The 15,449-nt window shown below is 36.4% G+C and overlaps 1 protein-coding gene across 7 annotated transcripts in view; it reads right to left on the bottom strand.

The window, feature by feature from the left end:
* UNC80 (unc-80 homolog, NALCN channel complex subunit) overlaps window positions 1–15,449 on the bottom strand; it is a 239,001-nt gene that overhangs the window by 142,244 nt on the left and 81,308 nt on the right. For all 7 annotated transcript variants that reach the window (XM_047721936.1, XM_047721937.1, XM_047721938.1 and 4 more), the window contains exons 21-22: window positions 14,075–14,171; window positions 6,486–6,658 (exon numbers count right to left, since the gene is read on the bottom strand). In XM_047721936.1, the coding sequence (XP_047577892.1) occupies window positions 6,486–6,658; window positions 14,075–14,171 (270 nt within the window). The remainder of the gene's footprint in view (window positions 1–6,485; window positions 6,659–14,074; window positions 14,172–15,449) is intronic.

Below are 15,449 nucleotides of genomic sequence, written 5' to 3'. Positions count from 1 at the left end.
GGACTTAAGTGTGCCCTTAGTTGGGAGCTACTCCCTGGGCTGCTTCCTTTCCCCTCATATAAATAAGGTAAAAATGTGAAGGTGTTTTATAAACTATCAAGTACAATGAAAATATTACTATTGTGATCCTCTACCACCCCTGCCCGCACTGCCACAACTACCACTGTCATTACCCATCCCTCTTTTTATTCACCAAGTTGTTGTTCTTTTTTTTTTTTTTAAGATTTTATTTATTTATATGAGAGAGAGAGAGAGAGTACAAGCAGAGGGAGTAGCAAAGGCAGAGGGAGAAGCAGGCTCCCCGCCAAGCAGAGAGCCCAATGCGGGGCTTGATCTCAGGATCCTGGTATCATGACGTGAGCCGAAGGCAGGTGCTTAACCACTGAGCCACCCAGGTGCCCCTCAACCAAGTTCTACCTGGATTATCTGCCTGATAATGGAGACTACTACACTCTTTTTTTTGGGGGGGGGGATTTATTTGTACATTAATTTTTTTTCATTTTTTAAAGATTTTATTTAATTATTTGTCAGAGAGAGAGAGATAGAGAGAGAGAGAGAGAGAGAGAGCACAAGCTGGGGGAGCCTCAGGCAGAGGGAGAAGCAGGCTCCCTGATAAGCAAGGAACTCAATGCCGGACTCGATCCCATGTTTCTGGGATCATGAGATGAGCTAAAGTCTGACATTTAACCAACTGAACCACCCAGGCATTCCTTATTTATTCATTTTAGAAAGTGAGAGAGAATAAGGGCAAGTGCGGGTAGAATCAGGAGGAGAGAATCCTCAAGCAGACTCCCCATTGAGCCTGGAGCTCAATGCAGGGCTCGATCCCACAACCCATGAGGGGATCCTGACCTGATCATGATCTTAATGACCTGAGGTGAAACCAAGAGTCAGATGCTTAACTAACTGAGCCACCCAGGCTCCCCTACCACACTCCTTTAAACCTTTACTAATTCTGAACTCTGGAATTCTAACCTTTGCACACTCCTTGGCCTCGACCTAGAATCAAAGACTCAGGTATGGAAGGAAATCACACAAACCACCCACTTTTTAAGGCCCCTGTACAATGCCCCCCACTGAATGCAGTCTAGTGACAAAGAGCTCATTACTTCTCCATGGAGCTATCTCCTCACTGGATGTCTACAATCATAAGAAAATGCTTCTTTACTTTGAGACTCAAAAGACACAGTTTCTTGGCATCAAACGCCTTTATTTTATTTCTTACCATGAGATTTATAAGCTTGAGAAGGTCCAGCAGTGCTAAAGTAGGTTCCAAAAGAAAGGAAGAAAGGAGATTCTAGTGATTTGGTAACTATCAGGCCATACCCTCGTTTTGGGGAAATAAAATATATTTTAAGTTTTCAATGGGTTGCAGTCCAACTTAGTGGTCAGAGTCAAGCTATAGTCAGAACAGAATGTGCTTATATCTGGAAACCCCTGTAATCTCATCTCCTTGAAAACTATAAACATTATAGCTATTGGAAATCAAATAGGTATGAAAATCATTTGGTGAGGGGGAATGAAATCTCAGCACCCGAGAGATTTGATTATCAAAGTATTCATCAATATTCCTCTTAAAATAATCTCCATTCAGAAACAAGTACTAATTTGTTTTGTTGGGATTATTTTTCAAATCCTCATTTGCTTTCTCTGTTACAAACCTAGTATTCCTCCCATGTATACACATATTACATAAATCCTAAGTATTCCACATAGGAAACAATTACTACGTCTGTTTTTATATCATTAATAAAAGTTAATAAAAGTAATCATTCCAACTACTTGACTAAAGGGTCTCATTTTGCAAGGTAATCCTTTTGCCATTAACTGAGATTGAGTTCTTAACGTTTTTGGTTTCATGGGTGGATTTTTGGGGGAGTCCATGAACCTTCTGATATATCTTAAATTTTTGTCTATATGTTCACTTCTCCTGGAAAAATTTCCAGAGCTTTCATTCAATTCCAAAAGAGTCAATGTCCCCAAAATGTGAAAAATCACTGGTTTAGAGAGTGAATATGTGGTGTGAATCTTTAAAGTCGAAAATCTCATATATTTTCTGGTTATGAATTCATCATGTATGCATGTGTTAAGGAAACTTTTTAATAGATCCAAATGTTTTTGGACATTAAAAATAATTTATAGTCTTCTTTATTCTGCAGATCATATTAATCTAAGTGTATTTTCAATGTATCAAGGGATACTCATTCTCACTAAAAATAAATAAAAAATATAATATAAAATAGAAATATATATATATATATATTTCATATGTATGTATGTGTCTCTTTCTTACAGAGAAAGCATATGCTACTGCTATAAGAATCCTGAACGGAATCCGGATTCTGCTTTGAACCCAGTTTTATTTTATTTTTTTAAAAGATTTGTTTATTATTTATTTATTTATTTGACAGACACAGATCACAAGTAGGCAGAGAGGCAGACAGAGAGAGAAGGAGGGGAAACAGGCTCCCTGCTGAGCAGAGAGCCCGATTCGGGGTTCGATCCCCGGACCCTGGGATCATGACCTGAGCCAAAGGCAGAGGCTTAACCCAGTGAGCCACCCAGGTGCCCCTTGAACCCAGTTTTAGCACTGACTGGCATATATGACCTGGAACAAAATCACCTTGGCTCTTGGGGCTTCTGTTCTGTCGTGTGGAAATGTTTAAATACTGCTCAATAAAGTTCATTGTATGATATATATTTATGTGCAGATTTCAGATCAGTTTCTCTGAAAAGAGTGTGGGGCCTACCTAGACTTTTCCAGTATGTCAAGGTCAATCTGTTATTTCTGTCATCAGGTGCTTATTTGACTAATAGTTATCCAAATGTTATCATGCTATTATTCTCCAATGTGTATGGCCAGCTGTGCCTATATCTTTCTATCAATTTTTCAACTAGTTGAAGTAATATGACTTGTTATTAACATTTTCCTTAATCTTGTTAGGCAACTGCTTGAGAAATTTGATACCCTGTTTTGTCTTAAAATCTTCCAAAAGAGCTATGAGTATTTGAGACAAAAGTGGACGTGACAGTACCTCTGGAACATTACAGTTTAAACCATGTATAAAGTGCTAATGCATAATTTTACTGTGAATTTCATAATTGTTCAACTAACTTCTGTCATTTTCACTTTCTTACTTATATTTAAATGATCATGTATAAAACACAGAATTTATTACTTTTGCATGTTTTAGTGATTTCACATAGTTTTTTAATAAGACAGTCAGTATGGTGGAGTACTAAATATAGGGTCTCTGAAGACAGACAGAGGTCTAATCTGGCTCTATCCTCAGCTAGCAGTGCAGCCCTGGCCTATTGGTTAGTCTTTCTGAGCTTCAGGGGTTTTTCCATTGGAAACAAGAGGTACCCAATAAATGTTAATCATATGTTTATTCCCCTTAGCATACTGTACTAAGAAGTCTGTACAATAGATCACTAGGCAAATCTAATCTTCATAAGGAAAGGTTCAAACAAGTTGAGTTTGTTGCACCTATTAATAGTTGGCAACATGCATGGCATATGGGAAATTCTCAATAGACATGAGTTGAGTTAGTTAATTAATTAATTAGTATATGATGAGTATTTTAAGCTACACTGACTCTGGGTTTTTAAAATTCCATCATCACCTAGCCATGTGGTTTAATTAATATGTAGAGAACTGCCCCTCCTCGGTGACTATATCCAGTCCCAAATTACTTATTCTCATGGAGAGGCCAAGGAGCACTACTCACCATTACTGCCCTCTCACTATCACCCTATTATTCTGACTTCCTTCTATTCGCTAATCAAATCCTGATGCTCCCACTATTAATCACCACCACGTTCCACACATTGTCAACACTTTCTAATCATTACAAATTTGATAATTATGATACAGGAATCTATGGACATGTTAATGAGCATTTCTTAAGTGCCAATAAGATGGGGCATACTTTATTGGGTCTGAGTATTTTGGATGAACTGTTTGTTCATGTACTCACCCATTATTTAACTGTTCAATTGTTTGCTCTTTTCCTATGAATTTGTTGCATTTATTTACTTATTTTAATCTGATCCTTCTTGGATAGGTCAACAGTGATTAAAAAGAATCACTGTGTAACTCAAAGGAAGGACAGGCTAGTTATAATACCCTCGCTTAAAAAACCAAGGGACTGGCTCCTTGCCTTGTCAAACTCTCTTGCTTTAGACAGGCATCTTGTTCTTTGATTAAGCGCCACCAGCCTTAGCTCTCCTGGAAGCTCATGATTCCCCACATTTTACAGTCACCATAGCATACATCAATACACACTGAACATTTTGGAATTTACAAACATTCAAAAAGGCCAATATCTGGGAATGGAAAACTGACTGAAAAATCTTTTTTATTATTATTAAAGATTTTATTTATTTATTTGAGAGAGCAGACACAGAGAGAGCACGAGTGGCCAGTGTTGGAGGAATGGGCAGAGGGAGAGGGAGTAGCAGGCTCCCCACTGAGCAGGGAGCCTGAGGTGACTCACTCTCAGGACACTGGGATCATGACCTGAGCTGAAGGCAGAAGGCAGACCCTTAAGAGACTGAACCACCCAGGTGCCCCCAATTGAAAAATCTTATACAAAAAGTCATTATTTTGGGTGATTACAGTGGTATTTCTATTTCATGTTTAAGTGCAGTCACATAACTTGCTGGTCACTATCCTGAGAGCAATACCTGTAACTATCACAGAAGAATGTCATAAATTACGTTATCAGGTTTGGTTGATTTGCCAAGGTAAAATACATATGGTCAAGGCTCACTTATTTGTTATAAAATCTGGAAAAGGGATCATTTGTACACAGGCTTAAAGTTTTTTGTTGTAAAAAAAAGTTTACTTTAGTTTTTATTTTTTAAAAGAGAAAATAAAAGACTTTTATTCTTGATGTTTTACCTGGTATTTTGTACTCAGTATTTATACAGTGTAGGAAGAGTTTATTAAACCAGAGATAAATAAAGGAAATGAAGACACTGAGTTCAAAATGCACATCTGAGCCTCGTTTACCTGACAGAAACCCTTTCTAAAATAGATCCACTTTGGGATGCCTGGGTGGCTCTGTTAGTTAAGTGTCTGCTTTTGGCTCAGGTCATGATCTCAGGGTCCTGGCAGGGAGCTCTGTATCAAGCTTCTTGCTCAGTGAGGAGCCTGCTTCTCCTTCTCCGTCTGCCCGCTGCTCCCCTGTTGTGTTCTCTCTCTCTCAAATAAATAAATAAAATCTTAAAAAAAAACTAGATCCATTTTATATTCTTTAATCCCTTACACGTGTATAATAGCATATGATATTCAAAGCACTTCTGCACAATTAAATTCAACTGATCCTTTATATCTTTCCTCCAGTTGTTAATTAAACCAAGACTCAGAGATGTTTAAGTACTGATACATGACAGACATAAACTTAATAATAACAGAACAATAATAATGGCCAACTTTATGAAGCAGATACCTCATTTCAGGCAATCTGATGAGGGCTTTCTATTTGATGTGTCATTTAGTTCTTATACTTAGCTGGAGAATTTATTATTATGATTTCTACTTCCATTTTATAGAGGTTCAACTAGAAAATGTCAGAGTGATTTTAACCCAGGTAGTCTGATTCCAGAGCCCTCACATCCTTTTAATCATGATGCTATACAGTCTACTTCCCAGTGAATATTTATTAATTTTTCTCTTTTCTTCTTTCACCTCACCAATTTTCTTCCTGCTTTTACCATTAATGCTGAGGGGAAAAAAAACCCACAAACCTACAAAAATCTATATCATCTCAATAAACGCAGAAAAGGCATTTGACAAAGTACAACATCCATTCATGATTAAAAAAATTAAAAAAAAAACAAAACTCTCAACAAAGTAGATTTAGAAGGAACATTCCTCAACATAATAAAGGCCATATATGAAAAACTCACATCTAACATACTCAATGGTGAAAAACAGAGAGCTTTTTCTCTAAGATTAGGAACAAGACAAAGATGTCCAGTTATCACTTTTATTCATCATAGTTTTGGAAGTCCTAGCCATAGCAATCAGACAAGAAAAAGAAATTGGTAATAAATTGGTAAGAAAGAAGTAAAACTTAAATTATTTTGCAGAGGGCCTGATACTATATATAGAAAACCCTAAAGATTCAACCAAAAATCTATTAGAACTAATAAATGAATTCAGTAAAGTCACAAGATACAAACTTAATATACAGAAATCTGTTGCAGATCGAAAATGCACTAATAATGAAGTAGCAGAAAGAGAAACTAAAAAAAAAAAAATCCCATTTATAATTGCACCACAAATAATAAAATAGCTAGGAATAAATTTAACCAAGTAAGTGAAAGACTTGTACTCTGAAAACTATAAAGCATGGATTAAAAGAAAAAAAAATAACTCCACAGATACGGTCAGGATTAGGGATTTATGTTTTCCTCTATTAGCAGTATCAATTGTAATGGGAGACAGAGTAGACAAACTCTTCCCAACAACTTACAAGATCCAAAGCAGCTGCCAGGATGGATGCATCAGGAATTGTCCCTGGCTCACAGCAGTTTAACAGAAACTGAAAGCGCTTCATGCCTTGTCGTATCGCTCCAAGATTCACCACATTTTTGCTTTTTCCACCCTCTTGATTGGAAGACAGATGGTCATCAAAACTGTGGCAACCTGTAGGTTTTTTTCCATGGTGGAAGAATGAAAAAAAAAAACACAGAGTATAACAGATCACAGATTGAAAAAGAGCTTCAAAGTTATAGCATGTTTTCTGTAGCGTTGGCCTGAAAACTTTCTCCCTGACTTCACATCCTTCTTTTCCATCCTAATGCCTGACTGAGACACACCATGACTTTTGGGAATCTGGTGACAAATGGCGTAAGCTAATGCAGAATTTTACATAAAATATTTAAATATAGGATCTGATCGTTTTACTTATGGTCTCCTCTTTAATACTGACAAGAGCTCTTAGTATATTTAAAATGATTCTTCCCGTAATCAACAACTAAATGCTATTTTTATCAAAGATGAAATTATTGTACAATTTCATATCAAGGCCATATACTTACATAAATTGATATCAAGGCCAATAACTTGGTATCTTAGTTACGATACAAAGAATCACTGACTGTTGGAGTTGTAAAGAATCTCAGTGTTTGGTTATTTAATTCCAGGATTTCCAAACCTAGCTATATATCAGAATTACCTAGGAAGTTCCTGAATTTCATCCAGACTTTCAGAATCAGAATTTTTAGAAGTGGAGTATAGGATTTTGTGCTTTGTAAGCCTCCCAGAAGATAATGATGCAGCCAGTCTGACCCAACACTGGGGTCAGAGATTTGGGAACCACTGATCCCTCCCCACACTTACTTTTCCATAGTTTAGCTGCCTATGAATAAGAATCACTTTGGAGCTTATTAAACACAAAATATCAAGTCTCATCCCTAGAGACTTTGATTCCATGTCTGTTTTCACAAACACTCCTTGTGATTTATTAATGCAGAACGTTTCAGAAACATACATTAAGAAGAAATGATACAGAATATGATTTTCATCATTTTTATCCCTAGGTACATTTCATTTTCTTTCTTTTTTATTAACATACAATGTAATTGTGTTACAGGGGTATAAGTCTGTGATTCATCAGTATTACACAATTCACAGCGCTCACCATAGCACATACCCCCCCCCCCAATGTCCATCACCCAGCCATCCCATCCCTCCCACCTCCCTCCCCTCCAGCAACCCTCAGTTTGTTTCCTGAGATTAAGTGTCTCTTATGGTTTATCTCCCTCTCTGTTTTCATCTTGTTTCATTTTTCCCTCTCTTTCCCTATGATCCTCTGTCTTGTTTCTGAAATTCCTCATATCAGTGAGATCATATCATAATTGTCTTTCTCTGATTGACTTATTTCGTTTAGCATAATACCCTCTAGTTCCATACATGTCATTGCAAATGGCAAGATTTTGGGGTTTTGATGGCTGTATAGTATTCCATTGTGTATACATTCCACATCTTCTTTATCCTTTCATCTGTTGATGGACATCTAGCTCTTTCCATAGTTTGGCTATTGTGAACATTGCTACTATAAACATTCAGGTGTACATGCCCCTTTGGATCACTACATTTGTATCTTTGGAGTAAATACCCAGTAGTGCAATTGCTGGGTTGTAGGGTAGCTCTATTTTCAACTTTTTGAGGAGCCTCCATACTGTTTTCCAGAGTGACTGCACCAGCTTGTATTCCCACCAACAATGTAGGAGGGTTCCCTAGATAAATTTTTAAAAACTTAAATAACTCCTGAATTTTCTATAGCTTCTAATATATATTTAAAATGTTTTTTTCTTATTTGAGGGTATTATGTTGAATATAGTTTCTATTTTTTTTAAGATTTTATTTATTTGACAGAGATCACGAGTAGGCAGAGAGGCAGGCAGAGAGAGGAAGGGAAGCAGGCTCCCTGCTGAGCAGAGAGCCTGATGCAGGGCTTGATCCCAGGACCCTGGGATCATGACCTGAGCCGAAGGCAGAGGCTTTAACCCACTGAGCTACCCAGGCACCCCTGAGTATCGTTTTTAAAGCCATAACCAAGCCCCTTCTCATGATTCTGAAATGTACCTCTGACACCTAAGAATATACCCGTAGGATGAGAATCACTGACTTAGAGCTTGCTTTAATTTCTGCTCAAACCATTCATTTGTGGTTGCCAACTCTTGGTTCTTACTGAGAAGTCACAAATCTGATTTCCAGAAATGACTTTCCCATCTTTTCCATTATGAATACCCTGATCCCTTCCACCCATTACCCTACTTTCCTACCTGCTGCCTCAACACAAAGGCACATGTATATATGTCTGGGATTTGTTTTAAGAAACATTTGAAAAGCATAAAAGATAGATGAAACAATTATGGAAATTTTGATCATTATTGCAAATGGGTGATGGATATTTGGGATCCATTAGACCATTCTTTTTACTTTTTGTTTGTTTGAAAATTTTCCCAAGTACAAAAAAAATGCCTCATAATATAATTAAAATATCACTGGGGAACCTGGGTGGCTCAGTTGGTTAAGTGTCTGACTTCAGCTCAGGTTATGATTCTGGAGTCCTGGGATCAAGCTCCATGTTGGGCTCTGCACTCAGAGGGAAGTCTGTTATTCCTTCTCCCTCGGACCCACCCCCTGCACCTTCTCTCTCTTATTCGCTCATTCTCTCTCAAATAAATAAATAAAATCTTAAAATATTAAAATTTTCCATATTTCATTTCTTATGGGTATATTTCCTTTTCAGATGCAAATATTCCATATTTAAAATTCCATATTCAACACCCTCAGCATTTTTTTTTTCCAATTAGTGTGGCACATTTTGTATTAACTGCAAAAGGAAGTAGCACATAATGAATCTGCTGCTGGAAAAAATCTGAAAGTATCTCAAATGACACAAAGTGCGTGCAGCTAAAAACTACAGATTAGAAATAAACATTTCTTAGACAGACTTGTTTCTAGACAGCTGCCTTTCAAAATGCTACTCTGTTATTCACTGGGCAATATCAAAAGTACCAGAGCCAGTAATTTCCTGTGATTTCTCCTACCTACATGTCACTTTATGAATCATTTACATATAGCCCTTTAAGTTACACATATCAGAGGAAATCTCATCTGTTAAAAGAAATTATTAACTTTAGCAGTCCCTGAAACTTTGAATTTAAGATAGACTCCAAATATTTTTCTTTTTAATGAATACAGTTGTTTGGTTATTTGTTATAATAATTAAGATTTATAATACATTAGGTGATAACAGCCTCAAATCTATGATAGAACTAATGTGTATGACAAGGTGTATGATCAATAAACTTATTCTTTTTTGAAATATTTTATTTATTTATTTGACTGAGAGAGACACAGTGAGAGAGGCAACACGCGGGAGTGGGAGAGGGAGAAGCAGGCTTCCTGCTGAGCTGGGAGCCCAATGCGGGACTTGATCCCACCACCCTGGGATCATGACCTGAGCCCAAGGCAGATGCTTAACAGTCTGAGCCACACAGGCACCCCTAAATTTCTTCTTTTTTTTAAAGACTTTATTTATTTATTTCACAGACAGAGATCACAAGTAGACAGAGAGGCAGGCAGAGAGAGAGGGGGGAGCAGGCTCCCTGCAGAGCAGAGAGCCCGATGCGGTGTTCAATCCTAGGACCCTGGTATCATGATCTGAGCTGAAGGCAGAGGTTTTAACCCACTGAACCACCCAGGCACCCCTAAACTTATTCCTTTTTAAAAGGTTTTATTTATTTGCAAGAGAGACAGAGAAAGCATGTTTGGAGGGGGAGGAGGCAGAGGGAGAAACAGGCTTCCCACTGAGCAGGGAACCTGATGTGGGGCTTGATTCCAGGACCCTGAAATCATGACCTAAGCTAAAGGCAGAGGCTTAACTGATAGAGCCACCCAGGTGCCTCAACAAAGTTATTCTTAGTTAACCAATTTATTAAGGATAGCTGCCATCATTTTATTGAAGGAGACATTAAAATAAGCTTTTCATCTTTTTTCTTAGTTATTTATTTGACAAGATAATGAATTCTAAAAGAAGCCTATTTAATATTACCAGAAGTGCCATTTTGATCAAAAGAACTTCAGAAACAAAATGGCTAAGGAATCTAAGTAAAATAATGAAAAGAGAAGTGATCAAAACAATCTTTGTCAGGAAGAACCTATATTTTTTGTCTACGGCCATACCACCCTAAACGCGCCCGATCTCGTCTGATCTCGGAAGCTAAGCAGGGTCAGGCCTGGTTAGTACTTGGATGGGAGGAAGAACCGATATTTTTTGCTTCACAGAATAATGGATATTGATTACAGGTATGAAGATCAGTAGAATCCTATGATTACAGGCATAAGAATCATGCTTATAAGTAAAAGCTATTTATAATGGAAAATTTCCCTTGTATCTATATAACATTAATGGATAACCATGTATTTGCTTCCACTTTTGAGCACTTAGTATGTGTTAAGTATTATATCAAATGTTTTTTCATGTGTCTGTTAGCCATTTGTATGACTTCTTTGGAGAAGTGTCTGTTCATGTCTTCTGCCCACTTTTTGATGTGATTATCTGTGTGTGTTGAGTTTGAGGAGTTCTTTATAGATCTTGGATATCAGCCCTTTGTCTGTACTGTCATTTGCAAATATCTTCTCCCATTCTGTGGGTTGCCTCTTTGTTTTGTTGACTGTTTCCTTTGCTTTTGATCTTGATGAAATTCCAAAAGTTTATTTTCGCTTTGGTTTCCTTTGCCTTTGGAGACATATCTTGAAAGAAGTTGCTATGGCTGATGTCGAAGAGGTTACTGCCTATGCTCTCCTCTAGGATTTTTATAGATTTTTGCCTCACATCGAGGTCTTTTATCCGTTTCAAGTTTATCTTTGTGTATGGTGTAAGAGAATGGTTGAATTTCATTCTTCTATACATAGATGTCCAATTTTCCTGCACATTTATTGAAAAGACTGTCTTTTTTCCACTGTATATTTTTCCTGCTTTGTTGAAGATTAGTTGACCATAGAGGTGAGGGTCCATATCTGGGCTCTCTATACTGTTCCACTGGTCTATGTGTCTGTTTTTGTGCCAGTACCATGCTGTCTTGGTGATCACAGCTTTGTAGTAAAGCTTGAAATCGGGCAACGGGATATTTTATAATTTGTTTTTTGTAACAGCCTTATAAATCTTTAAAGATGATTTTTTAAAAAAGTGAATGGGAGAAAACAGAGCAGTAAGAACACAGACAGAGAGATACAGAAAGAGGGGACAGGTTAACTAGCTCAGTTTAAGTTCATGCAATAGAAAGTTATGAAGTCAGGATTAAAATCCAGACCTGATGACCTAGCCTGCCTTCTTAGCAGTATGCCACACGGCATCCCCAGAATACCCAATTGTTTATGTTGAAGGTCAGAGTTTTGTAAACTGCTGAAGGTAGAGATTAGGTCAGAAAAACTTACTGTAAGAAATAAATCAACATTGTATATGTTACAACCTGATTATAAAATTGTTCCCAGTTGGCATTCCAATTCGCAGTTTACAATATGTACTACTAAAAGAAATGTTGAAAAGTAATTTGACTATAAAGTGTACCTCCTATCTATCTTTTATTTAACTTACTGGAATATAAGAATGCCTCTTTGTTTCCTTGGACTTAAGGATTAATTTTTTAGTCTCAGTATATTCTATTTACTATTTTTAAATTAAATTTATTGAGGTACATTTATAAATTTATATAGAATACAGTTTTTAGAATCTGTTAAATTTAAAAATGTATATTTCAAAATATAGTATTTCTTTAAGCAGCATTTCCCATGGAATTTATGGCAGAACTGAGCACATAGAAAATATTCAGTAAATTTTATTGATCAATTAAAAAATCAGTTTAATAAAATATCTTCCCTCAAGGATAACATGATTTCTAAAATGAAATATTCTTAGTAAATATAAAAACATGGAAGAAAAAGATAGCTGATTACAAATGCAATTTCAGTTTTGTTAAATGTTCAGCTTTCATTTTTGAAAATTTTTTAGATTTTAAAGAAATTATTTTTTTTAAGATTTTATTTATTTAACAGAGAGAGAGAGAGAGAGGTCACAAGTAGGCAGAGAGGTAGGCAGAGAGAGAGAACAGAAAAGCAGGCTCCCTGCTGAGCAGAGAGCCCAATGTGGGGCTCGATCCCAGGACCCTGAGATCATAACCTGAGCCAAGGCAGAGGCTTAACCCACTGAGCCACCCAGGTGCCCCAAATCTGATGTTTTTATGAAATGAGAAAGCATTTGCTAACTGCTAGTAAATTAAGTATGTTTGGCTGAAAAATAATACCCACAAATTGTTAATTAATAAAAGTCAACTAGAAGTATCATAGGAACTGTATCTTTGTATTTGTCCTGGTCATTAATAATATCAACAGTTTGGATGAAAACCAGGGAAGTGAATCCTTATAGCACAATTGCAAAGAAGAAAAGATTCCAAATTCAATTTGTTTTGGGTTCTGTCTCTTAATTTTTTCCTGGGCATGTGAATTAACCACCTCCCAAGTTAATGAAACAATAAATTTATTTTGAGATGAAGTATTAATAATGGCTATACAAAAAATAACATTATATTCATTCATGTGGAGGTGAGTAGCAAAAGTTAATCCAAATTCAGTACAAGCCAACTATAGGATGTAAAACTTGATAATGCAACCTTAAATTGTGATCATACACTTGCTATATCCCTGGAGCTTAATTGTTACACTATTTATCACACTGATTAAAGTCATATATGATGCATGCATTCCATCTGAATCTCCACATTTTGTAAAGTATATCACCTAATTAGAATGCACTGTAAAATGGAATCAGGATGGTGATGGTTCTGGAAACTTTTCCATTCAAGGAGAAAAAATAGGAGTCAATAATGTTCGACCAGCAGAAATGAGGTGAAAAGAGAGAACGTGAAATAGATAAAAGGCTAAACTAGCTGTGTGTGTGTGTGTGTGTGTGTGTGTGTGTGTCCACAGATATCATAACTGGGACTAGTGAATTAAATTTATAGATGAATATATTTTCAAGATATAAGGGAAGACCTAACAATTAAAACTCTCTAGTTCTGGAACAGTTTGCTTTGTGAAGTAATAGACTCCTCCTTGGTGGAAGTGTTCAGAGGGTGACTGGGCACCTCTCAGGAATATAATGTGCAGAATTCTTAAGTAGATAGATAGATGGAAATCTGAAGGTTCTTTAAAGCTCTTAGATTTTAATAAAGGACAGAGAGCTGAAGAAGAGGCTATCTCTTACTCTTCTTTGTAAAGAGTAAGAGATAAAGAGTAAGTTCTTTGTAAACTCAAACTTTGTAAACCTAATGTTCACTATGGAATGAGGAAGACAATAGGGCTTCCATAAATGTCTGTTGAACCAAATTGATAAAAACAAAGAAGCTTTATATATAGTAGTACAACACACACACAAGAAAGAAATGAATAGGAAATCAATGGAAATAGAAAATGGACCATTTTATCCAGTCAAATTTTTGTTCTGTATGATGAAAATTGGATGTAATTCTTAGACAGTATGATATTTACCGAGACGTTTGAAGAAATTCTCCTCTTCATCTCTTCCATTTTCCATTCCACTCCCTGGTCCACCTTCAGAAAGCTTAACTGCACTGGTAAATTTTACCTGAGGAACAAAGGGCAATTTTTTTTAAATACTAAACCTTGCTTTTGAAAAATAAGTTATTTAGAATATGAAGATTACTTTAGTTCTTCTGACTTCTGCATCTGGTTAGTCAGTCAGTATGGTTTATTCCTATGTACCAAAAAAAAAACAAGACTTATAACTCATTTGAAAGAGAGTCCAGTCATAGATTGAAAGTAAATAATCAGGCATCATGAAAATAATTCAGCAACTAAATGAGATGTTCTTAGAGTTTAATTTCGATAAAATCCAAACTCAAATTCATGAACAGCAAGCCATATTCATCCTTTACAAACAGCACCACAGTTGAGAATAAGACCAAACTGAAAGATAGGCAAATAGAAAGTTTCAAATCTTTATGGAAAAAAAAAACAGTATAAATTAATTCATAAAGTACCTATAATTAAAGGGAAATAACATGCTTTGGGTTTTTTCCTAAGAATTTAAATGTGCCCTTGATCTTGCCCTTAGGCCAAGAGTACTTAAAATTTTCAGCATGCAAGGAAGCTATGTGAGTAAGCCTCACAAACTCTTAATATTTGGCCAATATTTTAGCAAAAGGATGTGAAGGAAGAATTGCATTTTCTAAATGTCTTATGAGGTTGATATATTCTTTATATAATTTCAAAATATTACCATTAAAATAGATAGAGGAAAACTGGTTTTAGTGAGATTCAAAGCAGAAAGATTATAAACAAATGATTTAGATATAAAGAAATGTAACTCTTACCATATGCTGGAAATTATAGTGACCAGGACCTGGACCATGTACAGGGAATGCTCTTGTAGGAATTGGATTTCACTGAGAATCATTACCTTTTCCAAATAGTATGTTGTTACAATACTTAACAGTATTATGAAGAAGCACTTAATGGGAGAAATCCTTTATCCTTTTCAATAGGAAGAATTGTTCAAGTACTCACAAAAAGTAATAGAAAGAGGATGAAGTGCGTGTGTGTGTGTGTGTGTGTGTGTGTGTGTGTGTGTGTGTGTGTGTTTTAATACATAAAGAGAATCATTAGAAAATTCTGTATCCTGGGGCACCTGGGTGGCTCAGTGGGTTAAGCCTCTGCCTTCGGCTCTAGGTCATGATCTCAGGGTTCTGGGATCGAGCCCCGCATCGGGCTCTCTCCTCGGCAGGGAGCCTGCTTCCTCCTCTCTCTCTCTGCCTGCCTCTTTGCCTACTGTGATCTCTGTCAAATAAATAAAGTCTTTAAAAAAAATAGAAAATTCTGTATCCTTGGGTAGGAGCTTGAAATG

Source organism: Lutra lutra, chromosome 3 (genome assembly GCF_902655055.1).
Source record: "Lutra lutra chromosome 3, mLutLut1.2, whole genome shotgun sequence".
NCBI lineage: Eukaryota > Metazoa > Chordata > Mammalia > Carnivora > Mustelidae > Lutra > Lutra lutra.
Note: the sequence above shows the minus strand (reverse complement) of the source record. Positions and strands in the feature narration are given on the sequence as shown.